The 24549-nt window shown below is 37.6% G+C and overlaps 1 protein-coding gene and 1 pseudogene across 4 annotated transcripts in view; one reads left to right on the forward strand and one right to left on the reverse strand.

Annotated features, from left to right (window-relative positions):
• BCL2L13 (BCL2 like 13) overlaps positions 1-24549 on the forward strand; it is an 85897-nt gene that overhangs the window by 46668 nt on the left and 14680 nt on the right. For 3 of the 4 annotated variants that reach the window (XM_059403937.1, XM_059403939.1, XM_059403940.1), the window contains one exon: positions 4119-4262. In XM_059403937.1, coding sequence (XP_059259920.1) covers positions 4119-4262 — 144 coding nt within the window. Of the gene's footprint in view, positions 1-4118; positions 4263-16281; positions 16359-24549 lie in introns of those variants that run through there. The other variant, XM_059403941.1, reaches the window with a different exon arrangement.
• LOC132020201 (BCL2/adenovirus E1B 19 kDa protein-interacting protein 3-like) lies at positions 10712-12294 on the reverse strand (annotated as a pseudogene).

Below are 24549 nucleotides of genomic sequence, written 5' to 3' on the forward strand. Positions count from 1 at the left end.
CATTCAGCTTCAGTAATGATCAATATTTGGCTTAGTCTTCTTTCATCTGTTTCCCGCTGTCCCCCAGATTATTTAGAAGTAGGCCCTAGACATCATTTGATTCATAAATGGATTAGTGTGTATTTCTAAGGATGATATAAGCCCTTTTTTTTGAAGTATCCTTTTTAACCAACTGATAATACCACTATTTTTTTTTTTTTTTAAGTTTAATAGCCTCTGGATAGTGTTATCTTTTTTTTTTTTTAATTTTTTTTAAGGTTTTATTTATTTATTCGATGGACAGAGATCACAAGTAGGCAGAGAAGCAGGCAGAGAGAGGAAGGGAAGCAGGCTCCCCGCTGAGCAGAGAGCCTGATGCGGGGCTCGATCCCAGGACCCTGGGATCATGACCTGAGCTGAAGGCAGAGGCTTTAACCCACTGAGCCACCCAGGCGCCCCGATAATACCACTATTATACCTCAGAATGTTAACAGTAATTCTGTCATCGCATAATCTGTTTAGTATTCAGATTTTTCTCACAAAGGTATTTTGCTAAGATGATTTGTTTAAACCATGATCCAGACAAGGTCTGTGCATTGCATTTGGCTGATAAGTCTCGTCTTTACTTAAAAAAAAAAAAAAAATTGAAATATAATCCATACCATAAAATTTATATTTACTTCCCTAAAGCATACATTTCAGTGTTTTTTTAGTACAGTCACATAGTTATGCAGACATTTCCCTTGTCTAATTCCAGAACATTTTTATCTTCCCATAAAGAAACCCCACAATTTTTAGTAATCACTCTCCATTTCCTGTCCCTCCCAGCCCCCAGTGACATTACTCAGGCTCTTTAAATTTCCCTATTCTGGACATTTCATATAAATGCAATCATGTAATATGTGTCTAAAGCTCTTTTAATATGTAGGCTTTCTTTCTCTCTCTCTTGTTTTTTCCTTGCTTACAAGTTATTTCTTCTGTAAAATTTCCTGCTTTCTGATTTTATTGACTGTATCACTGAGATGTCATATAACATATTCCTCTGTATCTATATTTCCTTTCCATTGGTAGATAAATCCAGAAGCCTAATCATACTCAGGTTTAATCTTTTTGGCAAGAGTACTTATTGGTGATGTTTCTTATTTCCTCTTGCATCACACTGGGTGTTACATAATGCCTGGTTGTCACTTAAATTTTGTTTTGAAGCAGATAAGTCAAACATTCAAACCTAATCAATCAATACAGGTAAAATTTGTGGGATATGATATTTACTAGAGTTGTTAAGTTATAAATTTGTTGCTAAATAGTAAATTGATGGGTCAAAATATGTTTTTTATCATTATAAATACCTATTGGAAGAGACCCTTGGAGCTATAAATTAATATACCTCATTTCTGTACCCAATAAGCTATACTTTCTTTAATTATAAGATAATATTGTTAGCATGGTACCTGTGGTGAGACAGTGAATGGTATTCCTTTTTGATGGCCAAAATTACCTTAGCATTCCTTTTTGGAAGTTATTGGAGAGAAAAATAATTTATATGTGTTGTGGAGATTACTATTATCCAGTAAGGAAATGACTTACAGGAATCCAAATAGTAAGATTTGATTCCTTCTTAGCCTTAGAGATATGAATAGTGGAACCTTCTTGGGGATCCGGATTTTTTGTTTTTTGGGGTTTTTTTTTTTAGTACTGTGGGAGGGGGAGTGCAAAAAAAAATATCAGGTATAAGGTGATAGTTTCTTGTGGGTAGTACACTACTAAGTTGATGGACTCAGTTGTAGAAATAACTTATGGGGTTTTTTGTGTGATCACAAAAATCAGAGGGCAAGTGGTTTTTTTTTTTTTAAACTATATTAAGACAGTCTAAATTATACTTAAAAGATAGTGAGCCTGGAAATCATCATCTAGGTCCCTGAAGATAGGATGGCAAGTAGGTAAAAGAGAGCACATATCATCAAGAATATTACAGTTAGAATTTGTTAGTCTTGTACAATGAAGTTTCTGTACTCTGGTTACTGCATTTCAAGAAAGAAAAAATTGGGATGGAGATCTGGGAAGGGGTAATCTCAATGATCAAAGCAGTGAAGGAATTGCCAGATGAAGAACAGACTAAAAGATTAGTAAATTTCAGCCTAAAGAGTAGAGTAAATGAGAGGGAATATGATTAAGGACTCAAGACAGTAGTGAAAGAGGATTACAGATTTATCTCTAGCTGATTATATAGTAAAACTAGGGCATCTACTTTTTTGATACATGAAAGATAAATTTGGAACAAATAAAAATAAGTATTATTTTATATAGCAAGTGTAAAGTGTTTGCAACTCCTTTCCCTAAGACCTTAAACATGAATAATTTTAAAATATTGCATATTAGTACATTATTATAGAAAATTAGGATGTTTTGAAGTACAGAATGTTTCAGGCCTTTGAAGTTACTATGATCTGAGTCAGCAGGACTGATCAACAAGCTGTACCTGACTGTTCCTGCTAAGACTCAGTATTGGAGCTAGATGAACAATAGGTTTTGGGGGTGGGGTTTTGTTTTGTTTTGTTTTTAATAGTATGACAGGTTTTCTAATTGAGAAGAAAACCTAATTCTTCTTTATAGCCCTAGACCCTTCCATTAGTGTTAGGAAGGGGGTTTTAAATAAATTTGGGGCTGGAGTTCTTTTACAATATCAAAAAAGGAAGATGTGATTGTTGCATTCTTTCAGACTTTGATGTAGATTCCCTCAGGACTGCTTTAAAAGCCAAAGAATATTAGTAAGACTCTCCATTGTCTTTTCTGTATGTCCTCTTTTGCAGAAATATTTTATAATCCCTTTGTTATTACCTTGGCAATTCAGTAACCATTCATTTCCTTTTGCATTCCTTTTCCAGGCATGTGGAGCCCTCTTGATGTTTTAGACTAAAGAGATTGCATGCAGATGGTTAATTGAAAATGCTTAGCTCTTTCCAATGTGCATTTGTTTTTGGAAGGCAAGGGACTCTCATATGCCTATCATAAATTTTGACAGTTTTTAAATATTAAGCCACAAGATTATTAGGAATGATAATAATACCTCACTAGGGTTTTTGTTTTGTTTTGTTTTTAGATTTTATTTATTTATTTGAGAGAAAGAGCACAAGCAGGGGAGGAACAGAGGGAGAGGGAGAGGGACAAGCAGGCCCCCTGCAGGGAGCCCAAGAGGAGCTCCATCAGAGGACCTGAGATCATGACCTGAGAGGAAGTCAGAAACTTAACAACTGAGCCAGCCAGGTGCTCCCCCCATTTAGGTTTTTGATAAATTTTATAAGATAGCTGATAATTTTGAAAGTTGTTATTTTCAAATAGATAATAAAAGCACATGGTAGGGTGGTTGGGTTATGGACATTGAGGAGGGTTTCTGCTATGGTGAGTGCTGTGAAATGTGCAAGCCTGATGATTCACAGACCTGTACCCCTGGGGCAAGTAATATATGTTAATAAAAATAATTAATTAAAAAAATTTAAAAAACATAGGGTACAAAATACAGTAAGTACAGAAATGTATACATTGAAAACTGTTTTCCCCACCCTATCACCATTACTTCATTCTCTTCTTAGGCTACCACTATTACCAGTTTCTTGTATGTTTTTCCAGAGATAGTATAGGGATTATACAAATATTTATATATGTATATGTATGTGTGTATGTGTATTTGAAGCACAATTGTGCCATTATTATATACACTGTCCTGTCACTTTTCTCACTGAAAATAAGTCTTGGTGATTGGGCATTGAACAGTCTACTTCTTTTTAACAACTACATGATATTTTGCCAACATTTATTTAACCAGTCCCTGGTGGGTTGTTTGTAGACTTTTGCTATTATAAATAATACTTCAGTGAATCTTCTCTGCATATTTCATATACACACATACAAATGAGCCTGATTATTTTCATAAAATAATTATTTCTACCACCCCCTGGTATAAAATCTACAGGCATCATTCACAGACATTCTAGTAAGGGGTCAGTGTTTTATTTCTTTATTATAGTAAAAATGAGATTCCATAATGATGCATCTGAGTCATAATTTTCTAGTAGTTGAACATAAAAAATGAATTATAAGAATTTCAGTTTGTTTTTTACTCTGTCATCTTTGTATTGAAGATTTTGGTGCCTCTGATTTTGCTACAACAAATGCTTTTGGAGTTGACAAGACGTGGTCAAGAGCCTCTGAGTGCATTGCTACAGTTTGGTGTGACATATCTGGAGGACTGTGCAGCAGAGTACATCATTCAGCAAGGTGGCTGGGTATGAGCTGTTACATGTTTTTTTTTTAAATCTTTAAAAAAAAGGTCAGGCTTCTCATTGTGGTTGTTTTTAGTAACATAGGTTTAATGTGAATATTATAATTTAATATTTAACATTGCGTGATGATCAGTGACAAACTATTCATATGGTTTCGCTATTAAGATGTTACTTATAGTAAATTGATAGGTGATGTTTTAAATAGTTTTTTAAGTACTTATAATTATGAAACATTTTAAACTAACAAATAATATTTAAATAATAAGGGATGAGGAATAATAAAATGAGTGCCTATGTATTTGCCATCCCAGTTGAAGAAAAGAACACATACAATACCTTTTGAATTTTTTATATGCCCCTCCTAGATTCCAGCATGCTCTTTTCTACTTCACAAGGATAACTCCTATTCTGAATTTTTTTAAATCATAGTTAATCATATATACATATGTATCTCTAGACAAGTATATTATTTTGTATGTTTTGAACTTTATGTAAATAATATATTGTATGTATTTTTCTAAACTTGCTTTCTTACACTCAGTGTTGTATTCTTGAGACTGTCCTTAGTCATTGTTTCTCAGTTTTTAAAAAAATTATCAGTTCCCTAAGGATCCCTTTTATTTATTTATTTTTTAGGATCCTTTTTAGACATTTTTATCCTAATTATTTCCTTCCTCCCCCATGAAATTTTGATACTACAGATAGAAGTCTGTTTATGTACTGTTGCCTTTTGAAGGGCCACAAGTGATTATAATATCTCAGATTTTCCCCATCTTTCCAAACCCATTTTTACCCTCTAAATCATCCAGTGATCTGGTTTAATGTATGGTTGGTGTTTGATATTCTGTTATATCGATAAATAACAATTTATTTCTCTATAATCTTATCAGTAGACATTTTCAGCTTTTTGCTATTACAAACATTGGTGTTATGAACAGTTTTATACAGATATGTATAAGTTTCTCTGGTTATATACTTGGGAGTAGAATTTCTGGGTCCAAGATAATGCCAAAGTATTTTCCAAAGTGGTTTTTTCTGACTTATACTCTTTCAGCAGTATGTAAAAATTTTTGTTGCTCTTCATCTTCTCCAGTACTTAATATTATCAGACTTCTTAATTTTTTTAATCATTTATTAAAATTATTTTTAATAAGTTTAGATTTATAAAAATGTCATAAAGTGTTCCTACATACTGTTCACCCAGTTTTGCCTGGTGTTAACATCTTACACAACTATGGTACCCTCATCAAATTGACTTCTCCATATTGATTTCATATCCAGCAAATTTGTTAAACCCTCTTATTGTCTGGTTATTTATCTCTGTTTTTTAAATTATTATTTTTTAAATTTTATTTACTGGGGTGCCTGGGTGGCTCAGTGGGTTAAACCTCTGCCTTCGGCTCAGGTCATGATCTCAGGGTCCTAGGATCGAGCCCCACATTGGACTCTCCGCTCAGAGGGGAGCCTGCTTCCTCCTCTCTCTCTCTCTGCTTGCCTTTAAAGATTTAAAGATCTCTACTTGTGATCTCTGTTAAGTGAATAAATTAAATCTTTAAAAAAAAAAAGGTTTACTAATTTATTTATTTGAGAGAGAGAGAAAGAACGTGATCCTGAAAGAAGGTGGGCCTCAGAGACAGAGACTCTCAAGCAGACTCCGCACCAACGAGGGCCTGGTTGGGGGTTGATCTTACAATCATGACTTGAGCCAAAACCAAGAGTTGGATGCTTAACTGACTGAGCCACCCAAGTGCCCCCCATCTTTAAAGATTTTTTTTTTCTTATGTATTAGAGAGAGAAAAATGCGCACACATATGAGTGAGGGGAGGAGCAGAGGGAGATAATATTCCAGACTACCCCCTGAGTGCTGAGCCTGACAGCACTCAGGGGGTAGTGAGAATTTTAAACATACACAAATATAGATAAGATAGCATAATGACTAACATCACTTAGCCCTAATAATCACTAACTCATGAGATTATGACCTGAGATGAAACCAGGAGTTGGTTGCTCAACCGACTGAGCCATCCAGGTGCCCCTGCTTTGGGTTTTCTACATAGAAAATCATACTGTCTATGAATAATGTAAAATTTTTCCTCAGTAACTACCTTTTCAACACATTTATTCACTAATCAGGATCTTCCGGTACAATATTAATAGAAGGCATCCATTAGAAGGCATCCTTGTCTTTTTCCTAATGTTAAAATGAATTTCCTTAATTAGAGCATTTAGTTGTATCATTTAGTTGTATCAGTGAGTGAGGTTGGCCTGTAATTTTTCTTGTTTGGCTTCAATTTTAAGGGTATGCTGGCTTCATAAAAGAATCCAGAGTGTGAAGAGTGTTTCCTTTTTTTATACTCTGGAATAATTTATATGAAGTTTAAATTAGTGTGTTTTGCTTTCTATAACATGCATGTAAAATAACCTGGCATTTTCTCTGAGGGAAGTTTTCTGATTTTCCTGTCAACTTTATTATTATTATTTTAAAGGATTTTTTTAAAGATTTTTTATTTATTTACTTGACAGACAGAGATCACAAGTAGGCAGAGAGGCAGGCAGAGAGAGGGGAAAGCAGGCTTCTTGCTGAGCAGAGAGCCTGATGTGGGAACCTAAGATCATGACCTGAGCCGAAGGCAGAGGCTTTAACCCACTGAGCCACCCAGGCGCCCCTATTATTTTTTTAAGAAGGCTTCATGCCCAGTGTGGGGCCCAACATGGGGCTTCAGCTCACCACCCAAGGTTTGAGACCTGAGCTGAAATCAAGAGTTGGGCACTTAACTAACTGATCCACCCAGTCACCCTTTCCTTGTCAACTTTTGATAATTTTCCTGGATATTATCCCTGAATTTTCGGAGTTGTTGGTATAAGAGATACTCATGATACCCTTTTATTTTTACTCTTTTGGAGGAGAGTGCAATGGATTTTGGTATCTTAATTCTCTCCTACTACTTACTTTTAAACATTTTTATTTATTTATTTATTTGTTTGTTTATTTTTTTAAGATTTTATTTATTTGACGGAGAGAGAGAGAGATCACAAGTAGGCAGAGAGGCAGGCAGACAGCCGGGGTGGGGGAAGAAGCAGGCTCCCTGCGGAGCAGAGAGCCCGATGTAGGGCTCAATCCCCGGGATCATGACCTGAGCCGAAGTCAGAGGCTTTAACCCACTGAGCCACCCACGCGCCCCCTTTTAAACATTTTTTTAAAAAGATTTTATTTATTTATTTGAGAGAGAGAATGAGGAGAAGAGTGTGAGAGGGGAAAGGTCAGAGGGAGAAGCAGACTCCCTGCTGAGTAGGGTGCCCAATATGGGACTCGATCCCGGGACTCCAGGATCATGACCTGACCCAAAGGCAGTTGCTTAACCAGGCATCCATTTTTAAGCATTTTATTTTGGAGAATTTTAAACATACACAAATATAGATAAGATAGCATAATGACTAACATCACTTAGCCCTAATAATCACTAACTCATTACCACTTATGCTTTATTCACACCCTAGTCGTGTCCCTTCTTAATATTATTTTGAAACAAAATCCAGTCATTATTTGATTTTATCTATAAAAATTTTAGTATGGGGGCATCGGGGTGGCTCAGTAGTCTGGGTGTCTGCCTTTGGCTCAGGTCATGATCCCAGGGTCCTGAGATCAAGTCCCACATTGGGTTCTTGCTCACCAGGGAGCCTGCTTCTCCTTCTGCCCCTCCCCCTGCTCATGCTAGCTCACACTCTCTCTCTTGCTCTCTCACAAATAAATAAAGTCTTTTAAAAAATTTCAGTATGGGGGGGAGGGGCGTTAAAAAGGGGAAGAGGATTAAGAGTACACTTATGAGTACTGAGTACTATATAAAATTAAATCGCTATATTGTACATCTTAAACTAATATAACACTATATGTTAAATATACTGGAATTTTAAAAATTTTTCAGGGGCGCCTCGGTGGCTCAGTTGGTTGAATGTCTGACTTGAATTGGGCTTGGGTGTTGATCTTGGGGTTGTGTGTTTAGGCCCTGCATCAGCCTCCAAACTGGACATGAAGCCTACTTAAAAGTTTAAAAAAATTTTTTTCAGTATGTATCTTTAAAAAATAAAGGTTTTCTTTATTTTTATATTTAAGCATTTTTTAAAAGATTTTATTTATTTGTCAGAGAGAGAGAGCACAAGCAGGGGGAGCGCAGGCAGAGGGAGAAGCAGGCACCCCATTGAGAAGGAGTCCCATGTTGGACTTCATCCCAGGACCCTGGGATCGTGACCTGACCTGAAGGCAGACACTTAACTGACTGAGTTACCCAGGCATACCGGTTTTCTTTATTTTTAATCGAACTGTCGTTACCACATCAACAAAATTAAAAATGATTTCTTCATATCCTCAAATATGCTGTTAGCATTCAAATTTCTAAATGTCTCAAAAATATCCTCTCTTTTGAATGTGAGGGTAATCTGTCTGTGACAGCTGTCACCCCACTTATCTCTAGGTTTGATTTGACTGATCTGGCTGCCCGGTGGGTATCCCTTCCTCTCTCACCACTCTGTGTGTGTCCCTCCTGAGGCTGTTCGCTTGGTGGAAGAGGACAATCTTCCCCAATAGAGGAGGAACATTCTTCTGTGAAGTGTAGAGGAGTAACTTTGCTCCCCTGCTAAAATCTCAAAACAGGTTCTCAGGGTCCATTTATAGAAGAATGTAGGCTAGTCAAACTTCCAAGACTCCGGACACATCCAAATGAGGCACTGTATGTGACAGTCTTTCTTTCTTCCAGCCTTTCCTTCCTTCCTTCCCTCCATCCTCCCTTCCTTTTCTTCTCCCTCCCTCCTTTCTTTTATTTATTTATTTATTTTATTTGAGAGAGAGAGTACACAGCAGGGGGAGCAGCAGGCAGAGAGAGAAGTGGGCTCTCTGCTGAGCAGGGAGCCTGATGCGGGGATCAATCCCAGGACCCTGGGATCATGACCTGAGCTGAAGGCAGAGGCTTAACCAACTGAGCCATCCAGATGCCCCCAGTCTGCCTTGAAAAATAATAACAACAACAACAAAACCTCTTTTAAACTTTACAGGATATGAAGTTGTATCTTTTCATTTTTATTGTTATTTCTTAATTTCTTCTTAGTTATTGGTTTATAATAGTTTTTTATTGCCTGGATATTTGTGTGTGTGTGTGTGTGTGTGTGTGTGTGTGTGTGTGTGTATGTGTGTGTGTGTGTGTCTTGTGTTTTTGTTTTTGATTTTAAAGTAGGCTCTAGGCTCAGTGTGGGGCTTGAACTCATGACCCCAACATCAAGAGTTGTATGCTTGGGGCACCTGTGTGGCTCGGTCAGTTAAGGGCCTACCTTTGGCACAGGTCATGATCATGCCCTGGGTTAGGCTCCCTGCTACTACCCCTCCCATTCCCAGTGCAGAGTCTGCTTCTCCCTCTACCCTTTCTCCTGTTTGTGATCTCTCTCTATATATAATCAATAAAATCTTTTTTAAAAAAAGAGTCCTATGCTCTACTGACTGAGCCAGCTAGGTTCCTCTCTTTTCTTTTTTAAATAAGTATAAATTCAAACCTAGGGAAGCTTTTCTTTGTTTTGAAGAATAAAACAAAATAACAAAGCTTTTGTATCATTTGCTAACCTGATTCCATTCTCTAAAATTATTTATTTATTTAAATTATTTATTTATATTTTTTTATGAGACAGGGAGAGCAGGGGAGGGGCAAAAGGAAAGGGAGAGAGAGAATCCCAAGCAGGCTCCATGCTGGGCATGGAGTGGGGCTCAGCCTCCCGATCTGAGATCATGACCTGAATTGAAATCAAGAGTCAGAAGCTTAGCTGAATGAGCCACCCAGGCATCCCTTAGTTTGTTGTGGGTTTTTTTTGTTTTTGTTTTTATTTTTTGTAAGATTTATTTATTTGAGAAAGGGGGAGTTAGAGAGCATGAGCAGGGGGAGGGGCAGTGGGAAAGGGAGAGAATCTCAAGCAGACTCTGTGCTTAGCTCAGAGCCCTGCTCAGAGCTGGATCCTATGACCCTAGATCATGATCTGAGCCAAACTCAAGAATTGGACGCCTTACCCACTGAGCCTCCCAGGTGCCCCTGATTTCTCTTTAAGGAAGAAGTGGTAGTTATATTGCAAAAGTAAAATTTCTACCATGAATGATGCAGTTCTAAGTCTGGTGGCACTAAAAGGAGACAATAGCATTGTTGCCAACATTATAACTGTTGGTGGCGTTTGTGGGAAAAGAAGCCCTTGCAAGTTCCTACCCAACAGTCAACTGCTAGGAAATTCTGAAGTGTCTTACAGGCCAAAGAGAGAATGAGGTTAGTAAAATGCCTCAAGAGAGCTTGAATAAAGTACTGGATTTGAGAGTTCCTGAAACTTGGATATGTAAAAATAGGGTGGTAAGTTGGGTCATGCTTACAGTGGTCTCAAGTTCAAGTAAACTTCTGTAATAATACACCACTTCACATATCTCATACTTTTTAAGGGGCTTTTCTTTCCCTCAGTAGGTACTGGCAGAGGGTATGCTCAGTCATTTTCAATATAGATGCCTAGGCCCAAAGCCAAGCATAAGAAAGGAGGAGATATAGAATGAAGAGAGTCTGCAGGGGAAAAAAAGCCCCTTTCTTCCTGGTTTCGCTTTTCCTCATGCTCAGAGAAACAGAATGAAAACTGAAGTGGAATGCCCTGGGGGATTGGTTTCAGACCTTATGGACCAGTCAGACATATAGGCTGTACTTTCCTTCAGAGCATCAACTTTTCTAACTTCTGACTGAGACCTATGGTCTTTGCTGCTGTACATTTCTTCATTAGATATATAATCTCCCCATCTTTCTGTGGGGAAGGACTGTCACGTAAGGACTTCCCCTTGAACTACTACTCTGTCCTGATTCATGTTTGCACTCAAAAGAATCTCTTCATGTCTCCAGTGTAGATAGAGGGCAAGGAAGGCACTTGGGCCAGCCCCCCATTTTCCCCACTGCCATTATCATTGCCATTGCTGCTGTTCTTGGTAGCTCCACCCAGGAATCTTGCTCACCTAAATGGTGCTTTCCAACAAGGGAAGAATTAAATACAGAGAATGTAATTCATTCCTTTCTTGATTTTCAGTTTTATTATGACACAGTATGTTGATGTTTGTTGGTTATTATACTTTGTTACAGAGAAAGTAGTTCTTTTATTCAACTTAAATGTGTTTGCTAAAGAAAAGAGCAGTAATAATGGATAACTAGATAATTGATATTTAAATTTTTTAATGTGTTTTTAATCTCTAATTTTGAATGCCCAATCTGTATTTCACATTGTTAGGTTTAAGCCCTGTGTTTTTTTGTGTGTTTAAAACCAAGAGATTCCTTTTTTGACTAATTGATGAAAGTGTCTCCTATGATGCAAAGCGTCAACATGAAACATCTTTAAGGCACTTCGTGTTAAACATTCCATTGACAGGTCTTAAAAACCATTTTGGTCATTCTTCCAGAGGAGAATGATTGGGCTGCATGATGGTGCATGTCTGTTACATAAAGTCTGTAGTATGACTTCTGGGGTAAAGTGTTTGTCTTCAGCCGCCTGAACACAAGGTCAGGGTGAAGCAAATTGCCTACCTGTCAAAGTGGAGCTAGTTTTGAAAACCTACTGTTAAGGAGGAGGGATGACAACAATAATCTGTTGGAGGAAGAGTTTGGACATATAGATTTGCAGAGACGAAAATAATATTTTGTTCTCTGAATTAGAAAAAGAAATGGCTGGGATAAGTGCCTTTTGGATTTCTGCAGATAGTTTTTTTTGTTTTATTTTGTGATCATTTTTCCCTTACTATATTTGAGATGATTTTTCCACTGTACTGGTATTGAGAAAAGCACTTTATTGAGGCTTATAAGTACTGTGACTGGTGTGGATTTTCTAATAGACTGTAGAGCAGTTTTACGTTCACAGAAATGTTGAAGAAAGGTACAGAGATTTCTCATATACTACCTGCCTGCACACATGCATGGCCTTCCCCATTATCAGCATCTCCCATCAGATCTGTACATTTGTTACAACCAGTGAACCTCTGTGGATACATCATTGTCACCCAAAGACCATAGTTACAGTTTACTTTTGGTGTATATTCTGTAGTTTGGGCAAATTTATGATGGCATATATCCATCACTATAGTATTACACAGAGTAGTTTCACTTTCCTAAAAATCTTGTGTTCCACGTGTTTGATCCTCTGTCCTGCCTCACTCCTGGCAATCACTGATCTTTTTACTATCTCCATAGTTTTTCCTTTTCCAGAATGTCATATTTATATGTTGGGATATATACATATATAGTTGGGCAGTGCGATATATAGCCTTTTCATATTGACTTCTTTCTCTTAGTAATATGCATTTAAGTTTCCTCTATGTCTTTTTATGGCTTGATAGCTCATCTCTTTTTTAGCACTAAAATTTTAGCACTCCTTTGTCTGGATGTACCACCGTTTATTTACCCATTCACCTATGGAGGGAGATCTCAGTTACTTCCAAGTTTTGACAATTAGGAGTAAATCTGATACAATCATCCATGTGCAGGTTTTTGTGTGGACATGAGTTTTAAACTTCTTTGTGTAAAAACCAAGGAGTGGGGTCTGGTAAGAGTATGCTTAGTTTTTTAAGACATTTCCAAGCTGTCTTCCAAAGTGGCTGTACCATTTTGCATCCCCACCGGCAATGAATAAGAGTTCCTTTTTGCTCCTTAGACTTCCAGCATTTGGTGGTGGTTGTGTTAGATTTTGGCTATTTTACTAGCTGTATAGTGGTAGCTCATTGTTTTAATTTGCATTTCTCTGATGACATATGATGTGGAATATCTTTTCGTATGCTAATTTGCCATCTGTACTTTTTTGGTGAGGTATCTTGTTAAGGTGTTTGGTCCATTTTTAAAATCAGATTGATTGTTTTCTTATTTAAGAGTTCTTTGTATATTTTGGATAATAATCCTTTATTAGATGTGTCTTTTGAAATTGTTTTCTCCCAGTCTGCGGCTTGTCTTTGCATTCTTTCAATATTGTCATAGACAGACATTTATAATCTTAAATTCCAGCTTATCAGCCATTTCTTTTATTGACTGTGTCTTTTTTTTTTAAGATATTATTTATTTTATTTGACAGACAAAGATTACAAGTAGGCAGAGAGGCAGGCAGAGAGAGGGGAGGAAGCAGGCTCCCTGCTGAGCAAAGAGCTCAATGCGGGGCTCAATCCCAGGACCCTGGGATCATGACCTGAGCAAAAGGCAGAGGCTTTAACCCACTGAGCCACCCAGGCGCCCCTATTGACTGTGTCTTAATGTTATATCTAAAAAGTCATCACCAAGGCCAAGGTCATCTAGGTTTTCTCGTTGGTTATTTTCTAGGAGTTTTATAGTTTGTATTTTACACTCAGGTCTATGATCCATTTTGGGTTAACTTATTTAAGGTGTAAGGTCTATGTCTAGATTTGGTTTTGTGTGTGTGCCTGTCCAGTTGTCCCAGTACCATTGTTTGAAAAAACTTTTTATCCATTGTTTGCCTTTGCTCCTTTCTCAAAGATAAATTGACTATATTTATATGCGTCTGTTTCTGGGCTCTCTCTTCTATTCCACTGATCTATTTTTTCTTTCACCAAAACCACACTGTCTTGAATACTCTAGCTTTATAGTAAGTCTTGAAGTCAGGTAGGATCAGTCCTCCAGCTTTGTTGTTCAGTATTGTATTGGCTATTTTTGGTCTTTTGCTTCTCCATATAAATTTCAGAATTAGTTTGTTAATATTTGCTGAGATTTTGATTGGGATTTCACTGAATCATAGATGAAGTTGGGAAGAATTTACATCTTAACCTTATTGAGTCTTTATATCCATGAACATGGAATATCTCCATTTATTTAGTTCTTTTTTTTATTTCATCAGAGTTTTATAATTTCCCTCATATAGATCTTGTACCTATTTTGTTATATTCATGCCTAAGCGTTTTATTTTTGGGGATGCTTATGTAAATAATATTAGATTTTTTTTTTTTTTTTTTTTTAAAGATTTTATTTATTTATTTGACAGAGAGAAATCACAAGTAGATGGAGAGGCAGGCAGAGAGAGAGAGAGGGAAGCAGGCTCTTGCTGAGCAGAGAGCCCGATGCGGGACTCGATCCCAGGACTCTGAGATCATGACCTGAGCCACCCAGGCGCCCATAATATTAGATCTTTAATTTCAAGCTCCACTTGTTTATTTCTAGTATATAGGAAAACAATTGACTTTGTATATTAACCTTGTATTTTGCAATCTTGCTATCATTCCTTATTAATTTTAGGAGTATTTTTGTGGATTCTTTTCAGATTTTCATAACGTAGATGATCATGTCATCTGTGAACAAGACAGTTTTATTTCTTAAGTAAAATAACAAAAATTCAACAGAGTAAATTCAAGGATCTATTGGCTTTCTTCAGTGATTCATGAGTCATGCATCATCCCATCTAGCAAATAGAAAGGAGCTCCAAATTGCTGCAGAAAAGAAGTTTTTAAAGGTAGAAAGAAGTGGGACAAGGAAATCATAAACAAAAGAAAGGATTATTTCAGGCAAGGTCACCTCTTTTAGGGGGATGAAAGGAATCTATTGCGTGAATATCCTTACCAGTGTTGACTAGGAAATTCCAGACTAACTGGTTAGGATCACATTCCTGAAGGAGGTTGAAATTGCAGTTAGGTTAGCCAGTAAGTCTTGGTTGGTGACATGGGTTTAGCTCAAGTGAATCCATTTGGGGCCTGTTGCCTTCTTTTTAACAATTCCTTACCAGTCTGTATACATTTTATTTCCTTGTCTGACTGCATTAGCCAGGACTTCCAGGACATTTTTGAAAAGTGGTGATGAGAAATGACATCCTGGCCTTGTTCCTTATCTTAATGGGACCTTATAGTTCTAACCATTAAACTTGTTAGCTGTATTTTTTTTGTAGATAACTCTTTGTCAAGTTGAGTTCCCTTTCAGTCCTAATTTACTGAAAGTTTTTATCATGATTGGATGTTAAATTTTGTCAGAGCTTTTCTGCATCTGTTGATAATGATCTTGTGATTTTTTTTTTCTGTAGACTGTTGATGTGGGGATTACATTAATTGGGGTTTTTTAGAATATTTTATTTATTTATTAGACAGAGAGAGAGATCACAAGTAGGCAGAGAGGCAGGTGGGGGCGGGGGGGGGGATGCAGGCCCCCTGCTGAGCAGAGAGCCCGATGTGGGGCTCGATCCCAGGACCCTGAGAACATGACCTGAGCCAAAGGCAGAGAGGGCTTAACCCACTGAGCCACCAGGTGCCCCCCCCCTTTTTTTCTTTTTTCTTTTTTCTTTCTTTTTTTTTACAGACAGCGAGAGAGGGAATGCAAACGGGGAGTGGGAGGGGGAGAACAGCTTACCACCAAGCAGGGAGCCCAATGTGGGGCTCAATCCCAGGACCCTGGGATCATGACCTGAGCAGAAGGCAGACACTTAATAACTGAGCCACCCAGGCCCCTGCCCCTCTTTATTTCTGATAACTTTTCTTGCTCTGAAGTCTGCTCTGTTTGAAATTTATAGAGCTACTCCCACTTTTTTTTTTAAGATTTTATTTTTTAAGTAATCTCTCCACCCAGTGTGGGGCTCAAATTTAACAACCCTGAGATCAAGAATTGCATACTCTGCCTACTGAGCCAGCCAGGGGTCCTACTTTCTTTTGATTAGTGTTATCGTGGTATATTTTTCTCCAGCCATTTATTTTAATATGTTTGTGTCTTTGTATTTGGAGTTTCTTATAAACAACATATAGTTGAGTCTTGTTTTTTGATCCAGTCTGCTAAATTCTGTCTTTTAATTGGTGCTTTTAGATTATCAAAGGGATTATTAATAATTGAATTAATATCTACCATATTTGTTAAAACTGTTTTCTGCTTATTGCCCATATTCTTTGTTCCTCTTTTTGTCTTCCACTCTTTTCCTGCCTTTTGTGGTTTTAATTAAGCATGTTGCATTCCATTTTTTCTACTTTCTTAACATATCCATTACATTTCTCTTTTTACTTTTTTTAGTGCTTGCCCCAGAGTTTGCAATATACATTTACAGCTAGTCCAAGTTCACTTTCAAATAACACTGTGCCGCTTCATGAGTAATGTGAGTACCGTATCCTAACAAAATAATCTTAAATCCTTCTCATCTCTGTATCTCTGCTGTCATTTATTTCCCTAATCTAAGCATGCATATGTGTGTCTGTATGTATATGCATATATATGCTATATATGTAAGTATACATGATTGAGTTGCTATTTTTTTTGAACAAACTGTTACCAATTGATGATTGATAATTCTTATCAATTAAGAATAAGAAAAATAAACATTTTTACCTTATCTTCACTTACTCTTCTGATGCTCTTCCTCTCCTAATGGAGATCCAAGTTTCTGACTTACATTGTTTTCCTTCTCTCTAATGAGCCTCTTTTAACATTTCAAGCAAAGACAAGTTTACTAACAACACATTTCCTCAGTTTTTGCTTATCTGAGATTTTTACGTGTCCTTCATTTCTGAGGGATAATTTCACATGCACAGAATGCTAAGTTGGTGGGTTTTTTTCTCTTAACACTTGAAATATTTGAGTTCATTCTGTTATTGCTTGTGTGGTTTCTGAGGAAAAGTTCAATATAATTCTTTTCTTTGTATTTCTATAGGGAAAATGTTTTTAACTCTGGCTTGTCTTAAAATTTTCTATCTTTGACTTTCTATAGTTTGAAAATGATATGCCTAGGTGTAGGGTTTTTGTTTTGTTTTGTTTTTACATTTTTTTCTACTTGACATTCTCTGAGCTTCCTGAAACTGTTTTTGGTGTCTGATATTAACTTGAGGAGGCCCTCAGTCATTATTGTTTTAAATATTTCTTCTGTTCCTATCTCTTTTCCTTTTTGTATTCCAGTTACGTATATGTTACACTTTCTGTAGTTGTTCCACGGTCCTTGGATATCCTGTTCTTTTTTTTCCTGTCTTTGTTGTCTTTGCTTTTATATACCCAAGCTCAGAGATTCTTCCCTTACCCATGTCTAATTTAATATTATATAGGCCCATCAAAGGTATTCTTCATTTCCGTTATAGATCTTTTCGATCTTATGGTTCTTTTCCAGTGTTTCTCTCTCTGCTTACATTGCCCATCTGTTCTTGCATGCTTTCTGCTTTATCCATGAGAGTCCTTTGCTTATTAATCATAATTGATTTAAATTCTTGTCATGATAATTTCAACATCTGCAGTGTCTGGTTCTGATGCTTGCTCCATCTCTTCAAATTTGTTTTTTGCCTCTTGGCATGCCTTGTAATTTTTTCTCGATAGCTGGACATGGTGCACTGGGTCAAAGGAACTGCTGTAAAGAAGCCTTGGAGGAAGGGGAGGGATTTTATAGCCCTATGATTAGGTCAGTCTTTTTACTGAACTATGGCCTCTGCACTGTGAAGTGTTTCTCAGTTTTTCCTTTCCCTGTTAGGTGGGATGAGATGGCTTGAGTGGGCTGAGTTGGGTATTTCTCTACCCTTGTGTTGTTAGGCTCTGGTTAGGTAGGTAGTTTCTCTTACGGGCAGTCCTTGTTAAGAAAAACGGAGTGGCCTATTATATTTCAAATATAGTTCATCCTCCCCCTGCCAGAAGCATGAGGGGAATTTTCTTTGGTATTTATTAAGAGCACCTGGTTGAGCTCCTAGAGGTAAATCTCACAGAATTGTAGGGGTCTTCTGGAGTTTAACTTTGTATTGGCCATGCTGAGCCTCCAGCTGTCCATCAGTGCTCGTCCCCAGCGTGATTTCCACTCAGGTAAGCTGTGACTCTCCATGTTCACCTGTCTTTCTCTCCAGTCTTGGGGGCAGTAGTTTGCCCTGGGCCATTACCTCTCTATCTTACAGAACCTAGAGTAGTTGTGGATTTTTCAGTTTGTTTAGCTTTTTACTTGTTAGGGTATCGTGGTGACTTCAAGCTCCGTACGTGTGGCAGTCACTCTCAGGTTTTCTCTTTCAGTTTTGTCCACACTGAGGCTCCAGCAGTTCATCAGTTTCAGTTCCAGTTCTCCTCCCTGGGCACGGGTGCCTGGGGAGGTGACTGCTGAGGAGTTTCTGCTCCCCTCTATTGCCTGTTGGTCACTTCAGTCTTGGGGGCAGCATTTGGCCCTGTGACCTCAGTTCTCTTAGCGATCGAAGAAGTTACCGATTTTTCAGTTTGTTCAGCCTTATTGCTTGTTGTTAGGATGGAATGGCACCTTCCAACCTTCTTTTTTTTTTTTTTTAAGATTTTATTTATTTATTTGACAGAGGGAGCACAAGCAGGGGGTGTGGGAGAAGGAGAAGCAAGCTTCCCTCCGAGCCGAGAGCCTGATTCAGGGCTCAGTCCCAGGACCTGAGCTGAAGGCAGACACTTAATGACTGAGCCACCCAGGCGCCCCAGTCTTCCAAGCTTCTTAAGTGCTTCCCAGAAACCAGAAGTTAAAATGACTTCAAGCTGAGACTTTACAAGGATCTCATTTTGGTTTTAGTTACTTTATCCACAGGCATTATTCCCCAGACTTGAATATAAGTCATATGGTTACAATTTCCATACCTTAGACGTGAAGGAGTCTCAGTCTACTTCTGATCATTCCTTCTTACTGACACTCACCATCACATGAGGGTGAAACATATTCCTATAATTCCTGTGAAATGTCTGTATGGAATCTATAAGCTGGGGCTCCTTTCCGTGGCGCAGTTCTCAATAGGCATCACCAATTCATGTTCTTTCTCTTGGTTTTTCTTGAAAAGGAGAATGGCCTAGAAATGTTTATTACTGTCTAATTGCATGGCCTTAGATGAATCATTTTCCTGAATATTCTTCAGATTATTTATAAACTCTAGTTTCTTTTTTTTTTAAATCATTTTCTAAAAGATTTTATTTATTTATTTGACAGACAGAGATCACAAGCAGTCAGAGAGGCAGGCGGGGGGCGGAGTGGGAATCAGGCTTCTCACTGAGCAGAGAGCCTGATATGGGGCTCGATTCCAGGACCCCGAAATCATGACCCGAGCCAAAGGCAAAGGCTTAACCCCTGAGCCACCCAGGCACCCCTAAACTCCAGTTTCTAAGGAAGTCATTAATCGTGTCTGCCCATTTTACAAGGAGTTTGTGAAGATTAATTAATTTCTGTAATGTTTAAGGCCTTCAGGGATTAATTTTTAATGTGCAGTGAACCTTGCTTGTTTGCATATGTTATGGTAGGCACCATGCTAGATTTTAAGTATACAAAAGTTAAATAAAATATAGGCCCTACTTCAGAGCTCAGAACTGGTTGAGGAGATAGAAATGTAAAACATTAATAACCATGTGTAACATGTTATATGTTGTGGGGTAGGCATGTTCAAAGTGTAGTAGAAAGACAAAGGAGGGAGTGATTAATTGGGGTGCAGTTAGAAATAAAAGTTCAATGAGGAACACATCTTTTTTTTTTTTTTTTAAGATTTTATTTATTTATTTGACAGAGAGAGAGAGAGAGACAGTGAGAGAAGGAATACAAACAAGGGGAGTGGGAGAGGGAGAAGCAGGACTCCCACCAAGCAGGGAGCCCAACTTGGGGCTCCATCCGAAGTCCCTGGAATCATGACCTGAGCTGAAGGCAGACCCTTAACGACTGAGCCACGCGGGTGCCCTGGATTATAATTTTTTATTTTTGTTTATGTGGCATTAGAATTACAAGATAAGGCTTTTGGATTTTTTCTCTTTTTACCTTATTTTTTTAACCCTGCCAGAGAGAGGCAAGTTAATAAAGATTGGAAATCACAGGGTTAATTTGTGGCCCCCAGCTCTGCCAAATATTAGCCTTGTGTTTGGGAGAAATTCATTTAACTGCTCTGAGCCTTAGTTTTATCAACTACAAAATGGGAAGAATAGTTCTGTCTCACAAAAATAATGATATAAAAGTATTTTGTGAAAATGCTCCATTTTTACAAATGTCAGGTTTTTAGATATGTCTTTAAGAGTGTATATTTTTTTCCTCTTCCTGAGTCTGAAGATTCCTTTGTGTTTTGATTCTGATTTTTCATGGCCCTGCAGCACACTTAGGGCGCGGACTAGTTGGCGTATTGTGATTTTTCTGACTCCTCCTTGTTCCCTCCCTCCGCTTTCTCACTGTCTTTCATTTCCTGGGATTGTGTTCCTACATTAGAAGTAAGTCTGTCTCCTGAAAAGGGCAGTAGAAGTCCAGCGTGGTAAGGCTTTTCTTTTATTTTCTCCTATGTCATGTACTAAACTAGATACTTGCTATGAAAGATTTAGTTTTAAATTACATAAAAGCTTACTGGTAAAAATGTAATCTGATGTCTACCATAGTATTTAATATTTAAGTAGTTTGAATAAAATTAATTTTTGCTTTTTTTCTCTTTGACTTAAAGCTCCTTATTTCCATTTTAGGAATAGAAAGACAGAGAAAGTATTTTTGTTTATAATCAAGGATATTTGGAGACTGTTCTAACAGTTTCTTACCTAAAAGTTCCCAAAAGACAGAGTTTTTATACTCTGGGAGGTAACACATAATTTGTGATCTAAAAATCACTAGGTGGGTTTTGTAACTGAAATAATTTTAGTGTAATGAGGTTAAGTACTGTTTCATCAAACCCATGTATTTTACTTGCAGGTGTGAGTATTTACTGCACTGTATTTCCAAAATATATTTTTTGTGGGTCTTGCTCATTAGAATAGATGGAAAATTACTGGGAATATCTTTCCCACTTTGCATTTTCTCATTTTAATTTAATAGTGATCTGAGAGGCATATGGCATACTGCTTGACTGAATGTAAAAGAATAATTACTGTTTCTATTTTTTAAGGGGACTACTTGAGGGATAGATACTGCCAGAAAGTAACCGTTAATGGTTTGTTGGTACATCTTAGGGCAGGTGAGTCCCTAGATGAATTTACCAGGGAATATGTCTGTGGAGTTCTGCCAAAGCATCTTCAGATGGAAAAGTTAAGTCCGTAGGGAGCTCAGTTTGTCAGCAGCTATGACTCTGTAGGTAAAATACTGCTTGAAGTGGCGGAATAATTTGTAACAATGTGAACCCAAAAAAAGGAAGCAAAATGCAGTCAATACAGGCAGAATAAAGCAGCCACTGCACATTTTTGAAATGGTTCTTTTAATGATCTGCAAGCTCTTTTTACTTTGTTCTACCACCAAAACCAATGTTACATTTATATTTTATCTTACATTTATTTAAAAATACTCCCCTTGGGCGCCTGGGTGGTTCAGTGGGTTAAGCTGCTGCCTTCGGCTCAGGTCATGATCTCAGGGTCCTGGGATCGAGTCCCACATCGGGCTCTCTGCTCAGCAGGGAGCCTGCTTCCTCCTCTCTCTCTCTCTCTCTCTGCCTGCCTCTCTGCCTACTTGTAATCTCTGTCTGTCAAATAAAATAAATAAAATCTTAAAAAAAAAAATACTCCCTGTATCTCCATATTTCAGTTTCTTCTCTCTTTCCCTTTTTATTAGAAAGGTTCCATGCACATATCTTTGTGTACTTGCTTCAAGAAAACACCAAGAATAATCTTTTCTATTTACTTCTTGCTGTAAACTCAGGAGAAAACATCTGTAAGGTAATCAGGACTACAGCCTAAGAGTTCGTTTCATGTAGTTGATAAAAACATGGTCCTGGGAGGTAAACTGCCTGAGCTTAAATCCAGTTCAGTGACTTTGAACGATAATCCTCTTCGGTTGATTCAGTTTCCTGGTCTGTAAAATGGAAATAATAATAAGGCTTACTCCATAGCCTTGTGAGGTTTAAGTAGGTCAGTATCAGTAAAATCTTCAGAAGGACACATGGTAGGAGTGCGTACAAGTTACTGCATGTTACTGACAAGCAGTTCTTTTTTTTTTTCTTAGTAGTTTATTCTTTTTTGTTGTTGTTTGCATACTTCTCTCTTTTTTTATAAACTTTTTTTTCTTAAAGTTTTTATTTATTTATTTGACAGACAGAGATCACAAGTAGGCAAAGAGGCAGGCAGATATAGAGGAGGAAGCAGGCTCCCTGCAGAGCAGAGAGCCTGATGTGGGGCTCGATCCCAGGACTCCGGGATCATGACCTGAGCCGAAGGCAGAGGCTTTAACCCACTGAGCCACCCAGGCGCCCCCCTCTCTCTCTTTTTTTATTTTTTATTTTTTATTTTTTTTAAGATTTATTTATTTATTTATTTGACAGACAGAGATCACAAGTAGGCAGAGAGGCAGGCAGAGAGAGAGAGAGAGGAGGAAGCAGGCCTCCCGCTGAGCAGAGAGCCCGATGCGGGACTCGATCCCAGGACCCTGAGATCATGACCCGAGCCGAAGGCAGCGGCTTAACCCACTGAGCCACCCAGGCGCCCCTCTCTCTTTTTTTAAAATTGTGTTCAGTTAGCCACTGTTTCTGATATAGTGTTCCGTGATTCTAGTTACGTATAACACCCTGAGCTCATCATACAAGCCAGTTCTCAAAACAGGCTCAGAGACCTTGGGACAAGTTACTTAATCTCTCTGAGCTTTCTCTGGTTTTGTTTTTATTTTTGTTTTCAAAGAAAGATACAGTTCTCTGGTTGTTCATGCATACTTAAACTCTGATAGTTGGTCCAAATTAGTTTTATGGTTTTTTGAGTCCTGGAAATTACTCCTTTGTGTTTTTTATATCAATGGGACTACATAGAAACTTCCAACAACAAATATTTTGTGCTAAAAATGATTTTAGATTGTTGGACCAGCTCTAATACTACTTGTAGATGTTATTCCCAAGGCACTAAATTTTTTTTTTTTTTTTAAAGATTTTATTTATCCATTTGACAAAGAGAGCAAAAGCAGAGGGAGCAGCAGGCAAAGGGAAAGGGAGAAGCAGACTTTTTGCTGAGCAAGGAGCTGATGTGGAACTTGTTTCAGGACCCTGGGACCATGACCTGAGCTGAGGCAAACACCTAACCAACAGAGCTACCCACACACCCCTAATGTGCTAAATCCCGAGATTTAGCACAAATCCCAAATACCCAAGATATTATCTAAAAAAGCTCTTTATCTTTTAGTGAAAGCCTGCTCTTCACTAATAGCAGTAATTGTTGAGAGAGAGACCTCTCTTTTTATATTTTTGCTTTATATGAATTGGTCCCAGGATTAAAAGTCTCAGTGGTCATCTATTCTTTCTTTAATGCTTCTTACATAAGAGCACAAAATTTCTGGTGTATCTTCATTAAAATGTGATGTTCCAAGTAAGAAATAATAAGTTGTAAGGCAGGGAAGGCCATGACAGCAAGGAGAAAAGTAATTAAATCTGAATTGACATCTGAGCCATTTATTATTCCAAAGTTGTAATTTGGCAAACTTGAGAAAGGGAACAAAGAGTGTTCTTAACCCTTTTGTTAGCTTTAAGCTGTTAAAATTAAAGCAAAATGTCATTTTATGGCTAATTCTATTTCAGTTTGTTAAGTTTTCTCTTATTTCTTCATGATGGAATTTTTGAAATTTCTGTTTCATTTGTTTTGGTTTGCAGCCCTAAAGAAAAAGCAGCAAAGGTCTCCTTTCTGAGAATTAAAATTTTTACCTTTTGTTTTATGGTTCTTTTGTTTTGTTGTTGCTTTTTAAAATCAGTTCTTGCTATTAGAGTTTCTGTTTTTAGAAGTGCAGATAAGTAACTTGTTGAGAATTCTTATCAGTGAGCACTTCAGACTGCTCTGACCCTTGGATAACCCTTCTGTTCGAAGAGCTCTGTAGTTGTGAGGTGACTGTGAGTCCAGCTGTACTGTACGTTTCTTGAAGTGGCATGGAAACAGATTATAAAACTTGTAGAGTGTGAAAAGAGTGAGAGCAGATGTGATTCTAAGACTAAGAATAAACAGCGTGAGAAGTTAAATTCCTTACCTCTTAATGACTCAGTTGGGAGGTGAGGGTATTTAGGAGCACTGTTTGTTTTTTATATGAAAATTTGACAGTATTGGGGGAAGGCTAACAAAAACACACTGTTTGAAGTTACTTGTAATGCAGTAACTGACGTTCTTTGACTATTTTGCATAACTCTGAAATACACTTTCTTTGAGAAAATAGGTTAGTTTTACTTGCTTCTTGGGGGTCAGAGACCGTGATCGGTTCATTCAATGGCATAATTCTGTTAACACTTTTCCAGCTTCTTCCTCTTCATTTAACAAAAAGAATCTAGTTTTTAGATGTTGACTTTCAATGTAATCTTAAGCAGGGCCTCATTACCCTTTTTTTTTTTACCCTTTTTTTTTTAAGCTACTTTGCAAGGTTTGAAGATAGAGGATTATAAAGTTGCTGAGCCATATTTAGTTTCTCATGTGGATATTTT

The sequence above is a fragment of the Mustela nigripes genome, chromosome 6 (genome assembly GCF_022355385.1).
Source record: "Mustela nigripes isolate SB6536 chromosome 6, MUSNIG.SB6536, whole genome shotgun sequence".
Classification (NCBI taxonomy): Eukaryota; Metazoa; Chordata; class Mammalia; order Carnivora; family Mustelidae; genus Mustela; species Mustela nigripes.